The sequence below is a fragment of the Mytilus trossulus genome, chromosome 1 (assembly GCF_036588685.1).
Source record: "Mytilus trossulus isolate FHL-02 chromosome 1, PNRI_Mtr1.1.1.hap1, whole genome shotgun sequence".
NCBI lineage: Eukaryota > Metazoa > Mollusca > Bivalvia > Mytilida > Mytilidae > Mytilus > Mytilus trossulus.
In genome coordinates this window covers 104,893,891-104,918,698 of record NC_086373.1, presented here as the reverse complement: position 1 = coordinate 104,918,698, position 24,808 = coordinate 104,893,891, and the positions used below count along the sequence as shown (strand labels likewise).

Below are 24,808 nucleotides of genomic sequence, written 5' to 3'. Positions count from 1 at the left end.
TGTAATCAAAATCAATTTTGTGTACACAAAATTCAATTCTGTCAAACAAAATCCTTTTTGACTTACAAATCAATGTGATACAGACTTGTTTTATGAAAACTTTAATTGTGTAATGACAAAATTTATTTGTGTAGACAAAATTCATTTTTCTCAAATATTGACTTTTGTTACCTGATATGGATATTAAAAAACAAAAAAGTAAATTTTTTGAGACAAAAATGAATTTGTACGCAATTTACATGTTGATTAAATTAGCATCCTGTGATTTTGTAATTAAAATCATTTTTTTTGTAAACAAAATTGTGTTTTGTTAGACAGAAGTGAAAATTTAACACAAAATTAATTTTTGTGACAGAAGTCATTTTTTTTGTCTCAAAAGTCAATTTTGTCTACACATAAATAAACACAAAATTGAAATTTGTCACGACCACAAGAGACCCATTCGAGCCCCGAAGTAGCGACTGATCGCACCCGGTTTTTTTTAGATCTGAGACAGAAAATACAATGAAATATTTAAATCCTCATAAGATTTCTGCACGCCTGGTGACATTCCTTCTAAAATATTTTTATCCATAGTATCTTCTGAAATAAAAATGAGTACGCTTATGGTGTGTTGCCAACATCTAGAAGGAACAAGATAGTTCATTGTATTTTATTAAATTATACTACATCAATAAGTACTGATTTAAGTTAAGATGAGACAAGAGTTATAAGTTTCGTCAGTAACGAGGACATATCTCTGTATTTGAATGATAAGAAAATCCTTTACATTATGTTGGATCATCCTATATGATACAATTTTGTGACCTTACATTAGCCAAGTCATGACTTCCTTAAAGCAATGATCTTCACTTTGGTTGTTTTCGACATGACTAGTATATAAACTTACATCACCAGATATTATTTAAACCATGCCTCTTTTCAAAATTTTAATATATGAGTCTGCCTAAAACTTGTAAATCATATATAGTGAATAATTAAAATTGCATTAAAAAAATAAAATGAAATAGGTTTGCTGAAGAATAATAAATTCATTGAGATACATTTCGTATTTTACTAACATTATATGTGAATACTAGTAAACAAGAAAAAAAATAAGGCTGAAATAAGAATGTAATATTATGTCATGAGTCATTCTTCTATGATATGATATGATTGTAAAATAAATACTGAGTAAATCCAAAACAATTCAAATAATATATAAATAATTTCTCTATATAATGACAAATCGGCGCTTCCTTCGTCGGGATTCCAACTCTTGCTACTGAGATAACTTGGCATCAAATCGCCTTGCACTATGTCTGACGCGCTAGAAAACTCGACCACTTAGGCTTGATAAAAACAATATCTGCCAGGTTCGAACTAAAAATTACTTCTGCAAATTTACAGATCTAATATGTTCAGCCTTGTATCAACCTCACTGGTGATTCGATGGATAAAATATGTTCTGTAATAGAGTTGTCGCTAGTTTATATGTTCTTATGATAATGTTATTTCAGTGACTGTAAATAAATTCACGATAAATAACTCAGCTGATCTGTAATATTCCAACTTTATGCCTTATATATCAAGAACTGTGTTACGACGCTACATATTTACTGTCAAGGAAATGAAACATCCTCCCACCGAAAGCTTGATTTTTGTCGAGCCTAGGTGGTCGAGTGGTCTTGCGCTCCGCGTATAGTACAAAGCGATTTGTTGCAACGATATCTCAGTAGCATGAGTTCGAATCCTAGGAAGGGAAAAATAAAATTTGCATCCTCAAATTTACAGATCAAACATTGAATTATATATACAGAATGTGTTTTCAGTCTTGTATCACCATCACTGGTGATCCGTTGGATAACATCTTTCGTAGAGTTGTCATTGATTCAGACTTTGTTATAAATATTTCTTTTACTGAACCCTACATCAATTTGTAAAATCCTCTACGACAGATAATTGAGCTGTTTTGTAATTTTCGATTTTCATGCCTTAAGCCTCGGTCACACTTTACCGGATAGCACGAACGTACGCCTAACGGATAACTTTTTTTCAATCCGTTCATGTCCGTTAGACGTCCGTTCTTATCCGTTAGACGTCCGTCCATATCCGTTGCATGTCCGTTAAGCGTACGTTTTATAAGGCTACGTCCGTTCTGTTCGGTGGAAATTTTTGAGCATGTTCAATTCGTTGAACGGACATCCAACCTGATAAAATGTACGTTGAATGTCTGTTAGGCGTCCGTTAGGCGTCCGTTTTGTACGGTACTCATCCGTTTCGTTTCCGTTTTGTATCCGTTACGTGCCCTTTATCGACCGTTGGAGGTCTGGAAGATAAATTCACCAAAGGAATTCTATCGGACTTTTAACGGATAAAACGGATGTTGAACGGATGAGAAACGGACTCATACCGGACGTATTACGGATAAAACGGGTGATGAACGGGTCTGAAACGGATAACTACCAATTGAAAATTTCTCGTCAGAAATGCCAAATATTGGTATGTCAGATTTCTTAAGGTTCATGAATTCTTATTATTCATAATCGATCTTAGAGTATAGGCACGTCTTTACAATCAAACAGCTCTTATTTAGGCCAGACACTGCCCTTTGGCGGAATGTTGAAGACTTAACCAAAACAAGTTACACAGAAACATTTTGAATATTTATGCGATTTACATTATTATTATTGTCGCCTTTGATTTTTCCGTATATCTTGTTCATCCGTTTATCCTGTACGCTTCCGTTAGGTGTCCGTTTTATGCGGTACTCGTCCGTTGGATTTACGTTCGACATCCGTTCTGTCCGGTACGTTTCCGTTTCTCATACGTTGCATATCCGTTGTGTGTCCGTTATGCATCCGTTGTGTGTCCGTTATGCATCCGTTATACGTTCGTTTTATTCGATCAGTACATCAATGGACTCCCAACGGATAACAATCTTGTCAACGGACAACTTTTATTTTCATCCGTAAGTCGTCCGTTCGTGCTATCCGGTAAGGTGTGACCGAGGCTTTATGTATAATATACTGTGATACGACACTAGATGAAAACTGACGAGGCATGGTTACATCGAAAGCTTGATTTCTGTCGAACCTAACTTGTCGAGTGTCTAGCGCGCTGGGCATAGTGCAAGGTGATATGGTGCCACGATATTTCAGTAGCATGAGTTCGAATACCGGTTCGTGAACAACATAAGATTGATTTCGCAAATTTATAAATCTAACATTATTGGGCTTTTATTTAGACAAATTATAAATATACCATTAGTTTTCTATTCCATAATTATTATGATTAATGTTTATCAATTTATATGCAATAATTAGGCCCCTCTATAAAGAAATTTATTTTACAGGCACACGTATGATAATTGCAGTTTTACCCAACGCAATCATTGGTTTGGACGTTGTTTTCAATTTAGACTTGTGTAAGCTGATATATATTAATTTTAATAATTATGGAATTTATAACAAATGGTTGTTATAATCTTGGAAATTCAAATATATGGCAAAATCAAGATAGAATCTCAAGACACTGGAATTAAGCATTGAAAAAAGTTAAACGATCAGTTTACCTTTGATATCTATTTAGATATGAATAGCTTTGTAAACTACTCACATCGGCGATGAATTCCATTATGTAATATCCTATTCTATTTTAGAAAAAGGATGATATAAATATTTACCCCACTGTTATTGTACAAATGTATATATTCTTAATTTTAATAACGTTTTCGCTACAGTTAATATTGTCTTATAAGATAAATTTTGAAAATCAATAAATTATTTATCAGTTACAGTCTGTCCTCGTGGTTAAAGTACATTCATTAATGAATATTTCACACATGCAAAATGTTTTGTATTGTACATATTTTCATCTCTGTAAAAAGTAAAATTAGAAGAAAAAAACGAGCCCCAAGGAAATATCAAAAGGAAAGTTCCATGTCAAATTGAAAAATTAAAAGCTCAAACACATCAAACAAATGGATAATAACTGTCTTTTTTCTGACTTGGTAGAGGCGGCTTCCCATGTAGAAAATGCTGGATTCAATGTGGTATTATTAGCAACCTAATCCTCTCACTTGTATGACAGTTGCATTTTTCATTATATTGGTAACTATAGGTGAACAAACAAACAGACACAATACTAAAAAATGTCAAAAATAGAGGTACAGCAGTCAACAATGTGTTATAATTTTAATCACTATAAAAACAAACAAATATGTAACAAATAAGCACATTAACAAAAAGCATAAAGGCAAGAATCTAAAAAAAGGACCATAGTATAATAACCTATTAACGGTATTTATAAGTACAGGTCCACGTCATTTGTATCAGAACCACTCCCCCCCCGCCTCCCCCCCCCCCCCCACAAAAAGGCACATAGACAAACCACATTGGCGAACATGAAAGACTAGAACACACAAAAAATACATAGGACAATTCTATAACACGTTATGGAATAACCGTTTCACAAATGATATCGGATATGTTCCTTACGTCGTAACTACAATCCCCTTCCCTTTCATGAATTTGACCTACCGAATTAGACTATTTACCGGATTTGTAATCACATAAGCAACACGACGGGTGCCGCATGTGGAGCAGGATCTGCTTACCCTTCCGGAGCACCTGAGATCACCCCTAGTTTTTGGTGGGGTTCGTGTTGTTTATTCTTTAGTTTTCTATGTTGTGTCATGTGTACTATTGTTTTGCTGTTTGTCTTTTTCATTTTTAGCCATGGCGTTGTCAGTTTGTTTTAGATTTACGAGTTTGACTGTCCCTTTGGTGTCTTTCGTCCCTCTTTTATGAAGATGATAAACAACGTCAGTACCTAGAATCTATACTTCAAGACCGTCGTGTATTATTTATCAAGTTGATACGGAATATATATCAACAAGTTCTTGGTACGTTCCAATGAACTCGGTGAGAAAAGAACGAAACGTTTTTTAACATAACTCCATACGCATAAACTGAGAGAGAGAAGTGAGAAGTTAGAGATTATGAGTAAGAGCTGCAAGCTCTTGAAAACCGAATAAGTTTGGAGATGTATATCCCTTATGCAGGTGAAGTTGGTATATTGCAACTTAAGTGGGGGGAGTTGATTATTTCAAAATCAAAATTGTCTCCTTTGTTTTAAATTCTGGTAGTGAGATGCCCGTAAATATCAAATTCGATGCTAAAAATGAGAGAAGGAAGCCGTGTCTGTTCATTCTTTAATATCTAGTTCTGGGGGATATATTTATGGAACCCAATTAAAAACGTATGGATTGTTAATGGATAGAACATCATCAATATATCTGAACGCGAAATCAAAGGGAATGCCGACATTTGTCGAAAAGGTCTACCTCCAAACTCAACAAATATGTTGTCAATAAGAAACTCCAGCATACTGATCACTTGTTCCTCTGTGAAGCATGTTAAACCTTTTTTGTTCACTATTAACAAAATATGCCTTATGGTATATCAAAGTTATAAATTTATAGCGTATGCTACCATTTTTATGTTAAAAGCGTTGTGGATTATTTTTTTTTAAAACGATTTATCAATTGGGATGCAGGGTTTAAAATCAAAAGTTTTGATAGAACTCCATTTCAGAAAAAGATCGAGATTTCTAAGTTTCTTTTTCTTTTTATTGTTTCAACAAACGATTTTATAAAGGTCTAGAAATACTGTAAACGACAATGTTGCGTGAATATTGCAAATGTTTCATGTAATCTGAAAGGAATAAAGGAATAAAATGAACATGCTACCACCCATCAGGAATTGTTTTTTGATATGGTCTATTTTTTCAGTCTTTTTATTCTTTGTCGCGTTTTGCATGGTATTATCAATTTGAATATTTTTCTCTCTTTTGTTGAACAATGTTTTTTTCGAGATCTGAATACTGTAGAAATATTCTGTCTAGCACTTTCTCTTTTCAAAGACTTCGTTAAATTTTCGTGGCAAGTGTTCGCTCTTTTATCATTGGTAACACAGGGTCTACATTTTCACTCAATACTTTAAGTTCCGTTGCTTCTAAATCATCTGTCTGTGTTAACTGCCTCCATGATACATTAGCCCTGGTTGAAGCCTGAAACAATACAGAAATCAAATAACAGGACATGGAAAAAAACAAGCATATACATTAATAAATCATAAGCAGATAACAAATGTAATATGGTGGTAGAATGCAAACAAGTAGTTATACTGATTAAACTGTTTAACACTGATAAAAAAACGTTTTATTCTTGAAGTAAAAGTTGGTTATTGGAACGATATTTACTGCGAGCAATATTGCCCCGAGTACTTAATAGTGTATGGGTTTACTCGATTGGCGAATTTAGCAAAGTGAATATTATTATTGCTCAAATGATAGTCAATCAGTTGATCCTACTTTGTTTTGTTTTTTTTAATTATTTTTGAGCCAGAACTTCCTTCAACTCAATTAGGAAATTTTCAAATTATTGTTATGTGCGTATGTGATGTTTTTAGTACTACCCTATAGCTGGAATTTCTTCCCTTTTTCTGACCATCTGATCTGATTTTTTTTTATGATTATTATATACTCCCATTTTGAATGCCAGTGCTTAATACTCTATTGCGTATTTGTATGCCTTTCAGTAATTGATGTGTCTTGTGATATTTCATTGATATCTGTTATCCTAAGTTGTTGCACACAAAGTCGTTTCCCAGATGGGCATTTACTTTGGAGATTAAGAAATCAAGAGTGATATATTTTATATTTATTGACATTTTCCGTTCTGAGATAGTCGGGTACAGCGATCACTAGACCTCGTGCTATGATTGTTATTGTGCAAATATACGCTGTCTTTATGAAATAGTTCTGAGTAATACTTCTATGCACTTTTAATAGATGTGTGTAAATAGAACCCATAGAAAAAGGTATGAGTATATTTTTAAACAACTGTAAATGAGTCTCTGGGTTTGTTTAATCTTCTCTTCAGTATCATAACTTGTTTTCGTGTGCATGTAACGACAGATCTAATGAAGTTAACTGTCGAATCTGGTGTATTGCAAGATCAACTAAAGGGGCACAAGTCATTTTACTTTATAAGAACAACTTTCTAATAGAAAAATCTTGTTAAAGACGAGTATTTGTTCTACCAATTTTTCTAAGTAATCTGAAAATAGATTAATAACCCAACTGTCAGGCATTTTTACAACGTTTTCAATCAATACTCGTGTGCAATAAGGCGAGGTTGTTCAGTACGATTAGGCATGTCATTGATGTAAGACCACAATACTAAGACACTAGAGGTTTGGAGATAGTCCCTTTATAAAATCATTACAAAATTAATATGCATTTTAAATAGACTCTCACCGTTTTTTAATACTTAGCTCGTGAATTTTTTACTGACATACAATCCCTTGATGGTGTTGTTTTCACTCAGTGTCACTTTTCAAATTATATTTATCAAATAGAAAACTAAAAGAAAAAAATTTGCAACATACGTATTTGTTGGGTTGATTTGTTTAGGGTTTGATACATGTTTATATTTTTGAACCTCTTTTGTTAAATGTAATTTTGTTTTATTATTTTATTAAGCATAGCTCATTGTATAAAAACACATAACAATTCTTTTATCCTGATTTTTACAATCTAAAGATAGAGATTAGAAAATGGATACAAACAAGTGGTATAAACAAGAGACCTAATTACACAGAAATTAACAACTATAGGTACGGCCTTCAACGATGAGCAAAGATCATACCGCATGGTCAGCAATAAAAGGCTTCAAAATGACAAATGTAAAGTAATCTAAAGGAGAAAACTAACGGCATAATTTATGAACAGAAAATGAACGAAAAAGAATATGGGACACATCAACAAACGACAACCACTTAATTACAGTCTCCTGACTTGAGACAGGCACATACATACAGAATGTGGTGGGCTTAAATATGTAAGCGGAATCCCAACCCTCTACCTAACCTGGGACAATGGTGTACCAGTACAACATTAAAACGAACTATAAAAATCAGTTGAAAAGGGTTTACTCATCAGATGGATACAAATAGAAATACATCTAACAAAAACACATAGTGGACGTCACCGAGTACTTGTATATCCCAAACACAAAAAGATAAAAAGTTAATATTAAAGAACTGATCTGAGAGAACTCGCAATTGCTGACAGCTAGTTCAAATTCACTAACAACTAATAAACAAAATCATGCAACTAAGACTAAATTATCAATCAGTACACATCCAACATCCAATGGATTTAGGTTAAAGACGCAATAAACAGTCAAAGAAAAACATGACATTTACCAGATATACTGGTTTAAAATTAATATAATTACCCTTGATTTTAGTGACTAAGAGATGCACTTAAGGACTTTCCGTTTAGAGAATATTTCTTAGAGTTTGGTATTTTTTTAAAACTTTTTGTAACCTTGTATACTGATTATTATTGTTCAAAAATTTAAAAAATCTAATATAAGCCTGTTCGAAATCTATAATTTTGGTTGTTGCATGATGGCATTCAGTTGTATTTTTTAAATGTACATGGTGCTTTGTAGGTTTTTTTTATATGTTTTTAAATTTGTTGAAAAGCTCACCGAGTTAACTTTCATGCATGTTTTATACAATGCCTAATTAAAATTTGTTTTCCTGTGTCTATTGGGTCGTATAACAGTACTTTATATGTCGAAGCAAAACAGCAGTTTTTTTAATGTCGTAAATCAAAATTATACTTACCATGCGGTCACATTGTTATATTATAAGTACATCATAGATAACAGGATTAAATTTTGTATTTACGCCAGACGCGCGTTTCGTCTACAAAAGACTCATCAATCCAAAAAAGTTAAAAGGCCAATGAAAATACGAAGTTGATATACGTGTACATATGCGACAACTCTACGATAGACTTCTGTATGAAATTCATTATATTTCGACTTATATATATTTGTGATATTATCAAGTACTAATATTTTAGGAGAACCTACTCACCCGATCTTTTTTACCTCTCAAAGTACATTTGTTTCTCAATATTTTATTACTGAAGATGATCAGACTCAAACATACAACTGATAGAAGTATTATAATTACACTTGTTGCTGCTAATATTCCATAAATAGTCACCGATTGACATTTGTGTTCAGAAACTTGAACTGTTCCAGTTGGACAATTATCATAACATCTATTGTCGTAAATTATGTTATTGCAGCTAAATTCAGAAATACAAGTTGTGCCATTTACAACATGACCATCAGGACACTGTTTATAGCATTTTACCTGTGAATTGCGATAAGTATATTCCTTGTAACTAAATGGATATGATGGCGGACATGTATCTAAACATTCAGCACCAGCAATCATTTTTTCGGGAGGACAGTCTTTTAAACAATTCGTTCCAACAAGAAAAAAGTTCTGTGAGCATCTATGTGTGCATCTTTTACCAATCATTGAATGTTCTATATATTTTTCGTAAGGACATTTTCGAATTTGTTTGCAGACACTGTCGACAATTAAACCACTTTGACAACTTTTTACACATTGATTACTCATCTCTTCAAATAGCAAGTGAATCGGACATGTTTCATGACACGTTTCGCCTTTCGCAGTAGTTTCAATGACTGCTTCATATTTGTTACAACGTTGAACGCATCTATGGTTTTCAATATACCGTGCTTCATATGGACAATTTTTCACACATTGATTTTTCGTCTCTAGTAATAGCAAATGAATCGGACATCTTTCATGACATATAATTCCTTGACGAGTATATTCATTGAATGCTTCATATTTGTTACAACGTTGAACGCATCTATTGTTTTCTATATACCGCGCACTTTTGGGACATTCTTCGGAACAAACATGATCGTTTTTCAAAACTAAATGTGTTGGACATTTGTGTAAACATGTCTGTAATTTTTCGTCAATGAAATGATGGGATTCAGGGCATTCTTTTAAACATTTTGACCGATGACCTTTCATGTTACCGGGACATTGTTGAAAGCATGTACCATTTGAAAAAAATGTTTGATGAGGACAATCTTTTACACATTCATATGTGCCTAATTTGTCTGTGTAATTGAGTGGATGTGAGGAAGGACAAGTGTATATACAATCAAATTTAAATTTGAAAGTTTCTCGAGGACATGCTTGCAGACATGATCTATTATTGAAGAGATATTTATTTGATGGGCATGTTGTCAAACAGTTCCATTTTAATCCATCCAAGAACTCATACGGTCTATCAAAATCACAGGTACTTGTACATGTACTGTTATTTTGATATTTTGCATCTTTTGGACATTCCAGCACACACTCTGTATTGTTGTAAATAAATGTACCAGCGAAACATTTCTTTAAACAATGGTACATATATGGAAATGTATAAGTATTAAAAAAGGCATAAGGAAGATCACTTTCACATTTCTCAAGACATGTCCATTTATACTTAAATTTTGCACTTGGAGGGCAAATATCCACACATGTATCGTTTATTTCCAGACTTCTGCAAAGATCAACACATTTATATGTTTTACGACTTGTAAGTTCCTTAAATGATTTTCCTTTTGGACAATCTTCTGCACAGGAACCTGACAATTCAAATTGTCTTTCACTAGGACACCTTGTCAAACAGGTGGTATTGTATATTAATGGAGTCGAGCATTTATCAACACATCTATATGTTTTACGACTTGTAAGTTCTTTAAACGGTTTTTCTGTTGGACAATCTTCTGCACAAGAACCTGACAATTCAAACTGTCTTTCCTTCGGACACCTTGTCAGACAGGTGGTATTGTATGCTAATGGAGTTGAGCATTTATCGACACAGCTAATATGTTTATCTTGTTGTTGTTTATACAAATGTGTATCAGGACATTGATCATAACAAATATTATTGAATTCGAAAGTCTTGTCTAAAGGACAAGACAAAACACATATTGAGTTATTGTACTGGAATGTCCGTGTAGGACATACTGTTACGCATTTGTAATTATGCTCATATTTGATAGGTGTATACCAGTTATACGACTTTTTCTTTACTAGTTCATCGTACTGAAATGGTAATTCATCCCCACATTCGTTTACACATGACGAGTTGTACTTGTATTTTGCTTCAGATGGACAGATTTCCACACATCTATTTTTAAAATGTAATAGATTGCAGCTTTTAACGCACTCTACGTTCCTTTGTGTAGTCTTCATGAAAGGAAATTCATCAGGGCAAGAATTCAAACATGATCCATTGAATTCATATTTTGCATTTGTAGGACAAAAATAATAACAATTTTGTTTATGCAAAATGTCTTTCTTTTTGCATGTTTTTACACATACGAAGCCTCTATGATCTATTAACGGATGGTCGTTGGGACATATAGATACACATGATCCATTGAATGTGTATTTAGCATTCTTGGGACAAAAAGTCACACATGTTTGATTAAACCTCAGCGATGTACACCTATTAACACATTTCAACCGATGTCCTCTGTTTGTTTCTATATAAGGATAATCTTCAGGACATGCCATTAAACAGTTACCTTTAAATTCAAATTCAGCACCACTTGGTGGACATTTATCAACACACAAATTGCCATCAGTAATTTTTGAAGAGCAGTCGTTCACGCAAACGAATTCTGCAAAATCAGAATGCAGTATATGGTTAGCGTTCACAGTTTTTGCCTTTGGGTACAAGTATTTATGAGTTGCAGGACATTCAGATAAACATGAATTGTTAAAAAAATGTTTCCCCTTTGGACACGATTCCACACATCTCATGTTGTCATAGACTGTATGCAGAGGACACTTTTCAACACAGAAATATATTTCATTGAACTCTGTTTTTGCTATTGATGTATAAGGTGCGGTGTCTGGACATGTAACATAACACGTGTTATTGTATAAAAACGGTTTTAATGTTGGACAGTATAAGTTACAACTTTTATTTTCTGATATTAATTCCGTAAACCATGGACAACGTTTAAGACAGCGCATTAAAAATTCCGCTCGAAAAACATATGAATGTGTTTCAGGGCACACTGTTGAGCACGATTTATTCCCTCTAAGACAAATACCGTCGCAATCATAGAATGTAAGATAAGGCGCCTTTTCCGGACATTTCATTAAACATGTATTGTTGTACTCAACTGTATACTCTGGACATTTTTTCAGACAATCCATTCTGTAACAAATCGGATATTCGTGAGTACAAAGTGAAGTCTGACACGACAGTTCGTTTTTAAAATGGCAAAATTTCGCCAGCCCTGTTTCTAGTTTTTTGGAGCGAAAAGGACAAGTTGTTACACACTGTTTGTCAAAGATAAATGTTTCTGATGTACACGTTTCTCTACACATTTTTGTCTCCTGAATTAAAACTTCAGACGGTAAACACATCATGAAAACAACCTAGAAAAAAAATATAACAAAAAAGATTTATATCAATAAGAATTCTTCCCTGCCTGCGATAAACAACTGCATTTACCTTGCTTAGTGGACACATTATTCTTGTAAGATTAAGTCTTTGCATTATCATGGATTGATCGTACTTTTAATATTCATAATAATTAAATTCGTAATTATATCTTTTTTTATTTGTTCTAGTGTAAGAGTGTAAAAGAGGTGGAAAAGATACTAAAGTGAAAGTCAAACTAATAAATTGAAAATAAACTGACAATGCAATGGCTAACACGAAAACGACAGACAAAAATAATACTTTAAATACAACATATAAAAACAAAAATTAGGAGTAGCAATCAAAAGACAAAAATTAAGTCAATTTACAGTAATTAACGAAACAGGCAAGCTTTCAATGTAAAGGGTTAATTTTTCACAGATGTATCAATTGATACGTTTATACTTTACCTATCGACATAGACAATACATAATACTCTAATGACAACCGCTGATTGCGCTCCCAACTTTGGACAAATCGGGATGAAATGGTTTTTGAGCACTCAAACCTTATCAAAATCTGTTCAATGAAATTAAAAAAATCATACAAGAATCTTGCGAAATTTAGGAATGCTCATTTGTGACCTCTGACCTTAGTCAAAAACAAAACAAAATGCACCATTAAAGTAGTTATCTAAGCGTCTTTATGCAAATGTCCGTCTTGTCAAATCAATGTATACATTTTAGGACAAAACCAAAATACTATGCTCTCGTCTAGTCATTACAGTACCGCTGCGAAAAATGAACAAAAGAATATATTATAATTAAATAACTGTAATAGAAGTCTTATCTTACCAATTTTTACATACAACACTTTCTTTTTGTGTAAATATCTTCATTTTTTTTTAAATTGGACGAACGAACTTAAAAAAATGAATAAACAAATAATCTATATTCCGTTCCTTATACTCATGAGAGTCATAAAAATCTTAAAAAAAATACCAATATACCTTAAGTGCATACACTTTTATAAGGATATCATACGAAAAGAGTTGCCCATATCAGAAATGTGAACATTCATAAAATGCGATATGGCGATCTCTACATTTGAATCTAGTAATAAAGTGGTGCAATATGATTTTGACCACTATTCTAAGAGTTGAATACATATAAGTGCTCTTGTAAGGTGTCTATTGAAGGTCAAAGGGAAAAGGGAAAAAAAGCCATCCTGAAATGAACTGACAATATGAACAACGCCATCATTTGCAGTTTAACATCAACGATACAAGCGTTTACAACTAGCACACAATTATGATTGTCTGTCTACAATTTAGGTCTTTTGCATTTGTGAATGTTTTTGAAACAAAGGTCTTTTACTTGAAAAAATTCCATGTTTTGCGAAAATCTTTTTAATCAAGATTAACTGAAAAGTACGACACCAGCCTTCTGCTGATAGAATATATCATGACATGCGATTTCGAGAATTGACCCAATGATTTAAACTTATAACGGTATTAAACCAGCAGGTATGGTAACACTTTACGAGGACAAGGAAACAACAACCATTTGTACCATGTGCTGAACACTTTTTTGGTTTGACACAAAAATTGTGTAATAATGATAATTTCACTTGCTTTTGATTACGGACTTTACGATTGAATTTCCTCGGAGTAATTTTGTGATTTTAGTTTTTGTTTGAGATATGCAGTAATCTCCAAGTTGATACGAAATTCCTGAGCTTGTTTTTTCTAGCATGTTGTTCTTGGCAGATAGTTGTTGCTTACATGGAAGCTATTAAACCAAGGGTACCAAGTGGGGAAATTGGAATTATATATTTAAATATCACCATCACAAATTAATTGAAGGCTAATTGATCGGTTTCTCAGATGACAACGAATATGGTCGAATTGTTGTTAATAAAATTCTGTTCTCTTTTCGGTAATTGTGACAACGGAGAATTTGATCCAACACGAGAAACATGAGGGTTCAACTAAATGTAGCTGTGAAAATTTTGTGGTGGATGAGTACTATAGCTTTCGGTGCTCAAGGTTTTTCCTTTTTTTTAGTTGAACTCATCCATAGCGTTATTTTTCTTCTTCAATCGTTCAAAAAAATAACACTTCTTTCTCTCTAAATCAAAGTTTGGATTTTAACTGATTCGCATTGTTAGTTTCAGATGTAAGGTGAGATATGACGCAGACCAAATCATTTCTGTTTCTATATCCTTTATTTCAAGAAGCGGTAAACATATTAATACTGATTAATGCTTTAGTCTTAGATACATGACTATTTAGTTGCCAATGGCTTTGAACATGCTGTAGTGGCGGATCCAGAACTTTTCACAAGGGGAGGGCCACTGACTGACCTAAGGGGAGATGCCCGTTGCAGTCATGTTTCAGTGATTCCCTATATAATCAACAAAATTTTCCCCATATAAGCGGTGCCGGCCCCACTGCCCCCTTTTGTTTTATGAATTCATACAAGTACCCGGTCATACTACTGTGTGTTTTTGCTTCATGTATTTGTGTACGTATCCATCTCATAAGTTTCAACTTATTTTTATAGTTCTTTCTTACGTGTACTGTTACACTACTATATCAGGTTAGGTGATGTTTGGTATCTCGCTGGCATGTTTAATCCGGTCTATTAAGAAAAATTCTTTAATATTTAACGAAAAATGTCATCAAGATTACGATAAGAATTGTTGAATTTATCAATTAAATGCAATTTAGACTTGTCTTTACTGAGTTTGGTCTTAAACTGTGTACATAACAGTACAAAAACAAATCTGCTTTTAAGGGGCACAATTATAGTGCAAATTGAAATACATACAGTCTGTCGATAAACTTTGTTGCCGAAACGAACATAAATATTATCACGTAGAAAGTTAACAGCTTCAATCATCTCATCAAACCTCCAGTAAGTTTATGTAGCATATTCACCATTCTCATTAGATAATAAAGGAGACTTTAAATGAATTGAAGTTAATATATTTAAATTTAGATTATGTATGTTTGAACCTGTCCGATGTCAGGATCCAGTATTTCAAAGAATGTCGTTTGCTGCTGTGTTAAATATTTCTTTTTCGTTATTTGTTTTGGTACATTTTGATAAGGTCTTTTGTTTTCTCGTTTGAATTGTTTTATATTTGTTATTTCAGTTCTCTTATATGTGAATAAGCGGTACGGTTTACGGGGCGCCGAATGGGACTCTTGTGGTTTTGTACTCAAAATTCAATTTTGTACGGACAAAAGTGACTTTTGTTCAACAAAAATGAGTTCAGTTTAACAAAATTTGTATCATACTACAAATTTGAAATTTTGTCATACAAAATTATCTATCAGCGGACAAAAGTCACTTTTGTCATGACAAAATTCATTTTTGTTACACAGACTTGACTTTTGTTACCTAATTTGAAAATTGAGCGACAAAAGTCAATTTTGTATTTAAATTACTTTAGTTTGGTTTCTGTGAACTTATTTGCATACAAAATCGACTTTTGTTACACAAAATTGACTTTTGTTACACAAAATTGACTTTTGTTACACAAAATTGACTTTTGTTACACAAAATTGACTTTTGTTACACAAACTTGACTTTTGTTACACAAAAATTACTTTTGTTACACAAAATTGACTTTTGTTACACAAATTTACTTTTGTTACACAAAATTGACTTTTGTGAGACAAAATTGACAAAATTGACTTTTGTCTCAACAAAATTGACAAAATTGAATTTTGTCTCAACAAAATTGACAAAATTGAATTTTGTCTCAACAAAATTAACAAAATTGAATTTTGTCTCAACAAAATTGACAAAATTGAATTTTGTCTCAACAAAATTAACAAAATTGAATTTTGTCACAACAAAATTAACAAAATTGAATTTTGTCTCAACAAAATTGATTTTTGTCTCACGAAAGTCAATTTTGTCTCACGAAAGTCAATTTTGTCATCACAAATATGAATTTTGTCGTCACAAAATTGACTTTTGTCTCTACAAAATTGACAAAATTGACTTTTGTCGCAACAAAATTGACAAAATTGACTTTTGTCTCAACAAAATTAACAAAATTGACTTTTGTCTCAACAAAATTTACAAAATTGACTTTTGTCTCAACAAAATTAACAAAATTGACTTTTGTCTCAACAAAAATGACAAAATTGAATTTTGTCTCAACAAAAATGACAAAATTGAATTTTGTCTCAACAAAAATGACAAAATTGAATTTTGTCTCAACAAATATGACAAAATTGAATTTTGTCTCACAAAAGTCAATTTTGTCTCACAAAAGTCAATTTTGTCTCACAAAAGTCAATTTTGTCTCACAAAAGTCAATTTTGTCTCACAAAAGTTAATTTTGTTTCACAAAAGTCAATTTTGTCTCACAAAATTGAATCTTACCGTACACAATTGACTTTTGTGAATTAATTTCTATATCAGGTAACAAAAGTTAATTTTGTATGCAAATATGTTTATATTTGCATACCTTTAAGACAAAATTGACTTTTGTCATGACAAATATGAATTTTGTCTACAAAAATGAATTTTGTCAACACAAATGAATTTTGTCATCACAAAATTGAAGTTCTCACAAAACAAGTCTGTAGCACATAGTTTTGTAAGACAAAAATGATTTTGTTATGACAGAATTGAATTTTGTACAAAACCACAAGAGTCCCATTCGGCGCCCCGTACAGTTGCCTTTTTTATATGTAGTTAATTTTTAATGTTTACTAGTATATAAATAAGAAGATGTGTTAAATTCTCCCTCGCCCTGCTTGTCCGAATTTAAAGTATTTCTACTCTAAATTCAATTAGGCTTTAAACAAAACAAACACATAAATAGAGTTAGTTGCTCGCAGTAACATTATTATCTTCTCTTGCGATACAAATTTTATTTCACTCTATAATACAAGTTTCTTCGATACAAACAACATAATATAAATACATGTAATAAACATAGCAGCCATTAATGTGACTAACTTCGTACTATACGACCTAACTGCGAGCACCTTCGATACTAATACATTTAAATGCCAAACTTTATATAGAACCCCACCCGTAGAAACCGCCAAAACTTTTCTCGTGCTTTGTACACGTAACATCAGACTTTATAAATAGTACATACTCCTGCAGAACTAGTTCTAAAACTAGTTACACTAATTCCCAATTATATATAATAACTACAAATACCTAAAGGGAAAACCCCAATTTCAAACGAAATGAAATATATATATAATTACCTATGAGACAACTCTCCTCAACACAATGACACAGCAATTAACAAATACAGGTCACCGTACAGAGTTCAACAATAATCAAATCCAATACCGCATAGTCAACTATAAATAGCCAAAACATGACAAATTTAAAACAATTCAAACGAGTAAACTAGCAACCTTATATATGTACAGAAAGGCAACAGCAGTTAACTGCTATTAAAAAGTCATGAATGGATTGAGAGAAAACAAATCCAGGTTACAAACTTAAACTGAGGAAACACAACAACTATAAGATGAATACAAAGGTACAACAGTGACACTGCAACCAAAACACACCAATATACATAAAAACGAACTATTTTTAAATAACAACTGCGATATTCCTGACTTGGAATATGACATTTAAAAAAAAATGTTGGTTGAATGTGGTTTCATGGCTAGCCAAACCTACCACTTTTATTACAATGTTAAAGTTGCAGCTAAAATAACATCACTACGTGCCATAAATACTTCACAAAAATACGCAAGAACACTCATTACAGAAAACACTGAAACAAATAACATAAAATTCGACGCATCTTGCAAACCGCAGAATAACAACACAATCTTCCATCAAAACTAGACAACAAATACAGTGACGCGCTTATCTGTTATATTATTATTTTGACTACAAATGATTAGAAATAACACATTATCCAACGAAAACCACAACAGAAACACCAAAAAAAACCACCCACATGATTGTTGGATGTACAAAATACCTAGACACATTCGTCGTAAAGCAATGCAAATTTACACTCGGCAAAACAGTCATAATAGAGAATAGTTCATATTCGGTCCTTAGCAGACAAACGACATAGATGTTTATCAATAATCTCAGAAGTGGTGAAAATGTCATTAGTTAGTGTCAACACAAACAAATCGAATTTGTGATGGTGTTCATAAAATTTTCGGAGTGTCATTTTTAATCTTTCCTCCTCTAAACTCTGTTGCAGCAGTTTCTGTGTAAGGAGTATACCCCTGTATATGAACACGTACAATCATGACGTATCAATTGCGATATATAAGCACCATACGACGAAGCAGAGGTTATGTTATTGCTGAGAAATGTAAAATTGATAATTGGGAAGTTGGGGTCATCTCGTTTGTCAAAGATTTTAGCGTGAAGTCGTCCATTTGTGTCAATATAAAGGGAAAGATTAAGGTATGAAGCAGCCCTTCTTCTATCAGAAGTATCTTTAAACCTTAAGTTGACTGGGATATATGAGATGTAAACGATGAACGAAAAACAAATCTTTTGTAATAAAGCTTATGAAAATAATGGTATTAATTATTTTGGAGTGTTTAAAATTCTTAAAAGGTTTTAGATCAAATACATGCTTTTGATGGTCCTTATAATTCTGTTGACAGTTATGATTTGTCTACTCTGTACACTACACTTTCACACAATCTTATAAAGAAAAAGTTTTTGTATTTGGTAAAATGGTCTTTTGAAAAATCTCATTGTAATTATATTTGCTGTATTTCGTTTTAATTCTTTTTCTGTAACGAAAAAGGAAAGTCTGCTAGATATACTAACTGGAAATATGAGAATATGATTGAAGCTTTACATTTTCTGCTAGATAACATTTATGTACGTTCGAACGGCGATAAAGTGTATCGTCAGGTAGTAGGTATTCCTATGGGCACTAACTGTGCCCCTTTAATAGCAGATTTATTTCTATATTGCTATGAATCTCAGTTTATGACCAAACTCAGTAAAGACCCATCATTGTTATATTTGATACATTCAAATATACCTACCGTTATCTGCATGATATTTTTACGTTGAATAATCCAGAGTTCTCTAAATAGACTTCCGACTCGTTCGGTATGCACGAGTGTGTTCTGATGTCATAGATTTTAACGCACGTAATCTCTGCATCACTGGGAAATTATTGTGTCAGGGATTTCGATACCATACATTACTTAAAACTTTTACTAAATTATTTCATAGATACAAAGATTTGATTAGTAAATTTGGCTGTAAAAAACTTATTAAAAATGGTATTTCACATCCTCAATTTTACGGTAATATTGTACTTAAAGCGAGGAAATCACTATGTGATCCGTGTAAACTCATTGAACCTTTAAATGTTTAAACAAACTTACAAGTAAGGGATATCGTACCAATATTGTATTTAAATCTCTGACTTTAGTTTACATTGGCACTTATATCGATTTTGCCATTAGCAAATTAAAACATACCTAAGTTGTATCTTCTTTTGAGGCGGAATATAAATGTTTTTATATCAAAACATATTGTTAGTGGTGGAAAGACCTTCCATTGCTCTCTGGTTTTTAATTTCCTTATGTGGTATGCCTCACATGGCAAGCAGGGGGTGAAATTACACTGTACATAATTTTGAGTTAGAGCTGATGAAGTTTTCTAAAAGTTTGATACAATTTGTCCCAAAAGTAGTACAACACACTATAAAAATATTATTGAGAAAGCACAATGGACGTCAAGTTGTTTACTTATTCCCTATTCCCTATTCGTTACCTATTCGTTACCTATTGCCTATTACCTATTCGTTACCTATTCCCTATTCCCTATTCGTTACCTATTCCCTATTCCTTATTCGTTACCTATTCCCTATTCCCTATTCGTTACCTATTCTTTATCTATTCCCTATTACCTATTCGTAACCTATTCGTTACCTATTCCCTATTCCCTATTCGTTACCTATTCCCTATTCCCTATTCGTTACCTATTCCCTATTCCCTATTCGTTACCTATTCCCTATTCGTTACCTATTCGTTACCTAGTCCCTATTCCCTATTCCCTATTCCCTATTCGTTACCTATTCGTTACCTATTCCCTATTCCCTCTTCGTTACCTATTCGTTACCTATTCCCTATTCCCTATTCGTTACTTATTCCCTATTCCCTATTCGTTACCTATTCCCTATTACCTATTCGTTACCTATTCGTTACCTTTTCCCTATTCCCTATTCGTTACCTATTCGTTACCTATTCCCTATTCCCTATTCGTTACCTATTCGTTACCTATTCGTTACCTATTCCCTATTCCATATTCGTTACCTATTCCCTATTACCTATTCGTTACCTATTCGTTACCTATTCGTTACCTATTCCCTATTCCCTATTTGTTACCTATTCGTTACCTATTCCCTATTCCCTATTCGTTACTTATTCGTTACCTATTCCCTATTCCCTATTCGTTACTTATTCCCTATTCCTTATTCGTTACTTATTCGATTTTTAATATCCTTCCCCCTTTTTAATTGTTTATACTCTTATATCTGGTAATAGTTCTAAATTTGTTGAGGTAAAATGATTTTTTTATGACCTATTTATATAACCGATCCTTTTACTCATTTGATACTCATTTGTTCCTTATTTGATTTTTATACGTTCTACCTTTTAACTGCTTGATGTCCGTATGTTTTAAGTTGGATCTTGGTTCGAAGAGATGAATTCACCGTGTTAGCGCTTGCATAAAAAAAAAAGAAGATGTGGTATGATTGCCAATGAGACAACACCCCACAATAGACAAAAATGACACAGAAATTATCAACTTTAGGTCACTGTACGGCCTTCAACAATGAGCAAAGCCCAAACCGTGTAGTCATCTATAAAACGCCCAGACATGACAATCTTAAACAATTCAAACAACAAAACTAACGGCCGTATTTCATATACAAAAAATAAACGGAAAACAAATATGTAACACAAAAACAAACGACAACAACTGCATTTTAGGCTCTTGTCTAGGGACAGGCACATACTAACATAATGTGGTGGGGTTAAACATTTTAGCAGGGTGTACATCGTTTCGGAGTATGCTATTACCTTGTTTAATTCGTTCCATCACTCGCTTATAATTCGCTTATAATACGTGTATCATACGTTGCACCTTTTAAAACATGATTTTCAATTGTTTTATTGTCTCTGGTGGTAGATTTGGGTTCTTAGAGGTGATATAACTCATATGTACCCGTTCCAGGTTTTTTTCAACTCAGAGAACACATAATTACCACCAGAGACATGAAAGTAATCGATGATCGTTTTATTTCAAGGTACAACGTAAACCACGCGTATTAAAAGCGACTAAGGAACGAATAAGTAACAGGGTATTATCCGAGCGCTGGAACGAGTACATACGCGTTAATAGGGGTATTTCATCTACAAGAACACATTATTACCACTAGAGATATGAACTTAATTGAAAATCCTTTTCTGAAAGGTGCAACGTTCAACAAACGTATTAAAAGCAAATAAGTAACGAATAGGTATCAGGGTATTAACCGAGCGCTGGCACGGGTACATGCGCGAAAATAGGGTCATTTCATCTCTAAGAACACATTGTTACCACCAGAGACATGAACACAATTGAAAGTCCTTCTCCAAAAGATGCAACGTACAACAAACGTATTATAAGTGAATAGGTAACGAATAGGTAACGAATAGATAACAGGGTATTAACCGAGCGCTGGAACGGGTACATGCGCTCTAATAGTGTCATTTCATCTCTAAGAACACATTGTTACTACCAGAGACATGGACACAATTGAAAATCCTTTTCAAAAAGTGCAACTTACAACAAACTAGTTATACGTGAATAGGTAACGAATAGGTAACAGGGTATTAACCGAGCGCTGGAACGGGTACATGCGCGCTAATAGTGTGATTTCATCTCTAAGAACACATTGTTACCACCAGAGACATTGACACAATTGAAAATCCTTTTCAAAAAGTGCAACTTACAACAAACTAGTTATAAGTGAATAGGTAACGAAAAGGTAACAGGGTATTAACCGAGCGATGGAACGGGTACATGCGCGCTGATAGGGTCATTTCATCTCTAAGATCACATTGTTACAACCAGAGACATGAACACAATTAAAAAACGATTTATTTCAAGGTGCAACGTAAACCCCGCGCATTAAAAGCCAATAAGGAACGAATAAGTAACAGGGTATTATCCGAGCGCTGGAACGGGTACATGCGCGCTAATAGGGGTATTTCATCTGCAAGAACACATTATTACCACCAGAGATATGAACTTAATAGAAAATCCTTTTATAAAAAGTGCAACGTACAACAAACGTATTATGAGTGAATAGGTAACGAATAGGTAACGAATAGGCAATAGGGTGTTAACCGAGCGCTGGAACGGGTACATGCGCGCTAATTGTGTCATTTCATCACATTGTTACCACCAGATACATGAACACAATTAAAAAACGATTTATTTCAAGGTGCAACGTATACCCTGCGCATTAAAAGCGAATAAGGAACGAATAAGTAACAGGGTATTATCCAAGCGCTGGAACGAGTACATACGCGCTTATAGGGGTATTTCATCTATAAGAACACATTCTTACCACCAGAGATATGAACTTAATTGAAAATCCTTTTATAAAAGGTGCAACGTACAACAAACGTATATAAAGCGAATAAGTAACGAATAGGTAACGAATAGGTAACAGGGTATTAACCGAGCGCTGGAACGGATACATACGCGCTAATAGGGTCATTTAATCTGTAAGAACACATTGTTACCATCAGAGACATGAACACAATTAAAAAACGATTTATTTCAAGGTGCAACGTATACTCCGCGCATAAAAAGCGAATAAGGAACGAATAAGTAACCCGGATATTATCAGAGCGCTGGAACGGGTACATACGCGCTAATAGGGGTATTTTATCTATAAGAACACATAATTACCACCAGAGATATGAACAAAATTCAAAATCCTTTTCTAAAAGATGAGTTATATCACCTCTAAGAACCCAAATCTACCACCAGAGACAATAAGACAATTGAAAATCATGTTTTAAAAGGTGCAACGTATGATACACGTATTATAAGCGAATTATCAGCGAGTGATGGAACGAATTAAACAAGGTAATAGCATGCTCCGAAACGATGAACACCCTGCTAAAATGTTTAACCCCACCACATTATGTTAGTATGTGCCTGTCCCTAGACAAGAGCCTGAAATGCAGTAGTTGTCGTTTGTTTTTGTGTTACATATTTGTTTTCCGTTTATTTTTTGTATATGAAATACGGCCGTTAGTTTTGTTGTTTGAATTGTTTGAGATTGTCATGTCTGGGCGTTTTATAGATGACTACACGGTTTGGGCTTTGCTCATTGTTGTAGGCCGTACAGTGACCTATAGTTGATAATTTCTGTGTCATTTTTGTCTATTGTGGGGTGTTGTCTCATTGGCAATCATACCACATCTTCTTTTTTTATATACAAGCGCTAACACGGTGAATTCATCTCTTCGAACCAAGATCCAACTTAAAACATACGGACATAAAGCAGTTAAAAGGTAGAACGTTAAAAAATCAAATAAGGAACAAATGAGTATCAAATGAGTAAAAGGATCGGTTGAGCACAAACACATATAAATAGGTCGTAAAAAGATCATTTTACCTCAACAAATTTAGAACTATTACCAGATATAAGAGCATAAACAATTAAAAAGGGGGAAGGATATTAAAAAATCGAACATTTAACGAATAAGGAATAGGGAATAAGTAACGAATAGGGAATAGGGAATAGGTAAGGAATAGGGAATAGGGAATAGGTAACGAATAGGTAACGAATAGGGAATAGGGAATAGGTAACGAATAGGTAACGAATAGGGAATAGGGAATAGGTAACGAATAGGTAACGAATAGGGAATAGGGAATAAGTAACCAACTTGACGTCCATGAAAGCCCAGGTGTTGTTTTTTTATATCATTTTCATTTATTGTCTGAAAGAAATGCACTATGAAATAACTGTGGTCTCGGACCAAGTTCATTTACAGTTATATTTGCCTGAGAGAGATTGGAACTTCGCTCCTGAATAACTTCCTTGTTCATCAAAGAAAAATACATGAAATGACCGATCTTTTTTATTTCAGTTGAGAAGGATATAGGTTTTCTGAATTAGGCTAAATCAGGAACGAAAAAGCATAAACATTTGAAACCCGGGGATATTGAAGAAGTTAAGAATCTATTGAGACCATCATATGTAATATGCCTTTATGAATAAAAATAAAATGACATGCATAATTCACTTACCGTCACATAACTGAATAGATATAAAGTTTTAAAAACCAGTTTCATTTTTCCTTTTGGTTCTATTACGTCATTATGAACATGAATCTATATCGTCTCCATGTAAATATTTTGAAGATCAATATCCGTCATGCGTTTTAAAATAAAAGATCATACTGTAATCAGATCAG

General features: G+C 33.2%; 1 protein-coding gene across 1 annotated transcript; it reads right to left on the bottom strand.

The window, feature by feature from the left end:
* Nucleotides 1–4,790: 4,790 nt before the first annotated feature.
* Nucleotides 4,791–24,804, bottom strand: LOC134705572 (proprotein convertase subtilisin/kexin type 5-like). Its single transcript, XM_063564293.1, has 3 exons — nt 24,642–24,804; nt 8,937–12,344; nt 4,791–6,051 (listed from the first exon to the last, which is right to left on the bottom strand). The coding sequence occupies exons 1-3, from the start codon at nt 24,684–24,686 to the stop codon at nt 5,911–5,913; spliced, it is 3,594 nt and encodes a 1,197-aa protein (XP_063420363.1). The 5' UTR covers nt 24,687–24,804; the 3' UTR covers nt 4,791–5,910.
* Between the last annotated feature and the right edge of the window lie 4 nt (nt 24,805–24,808).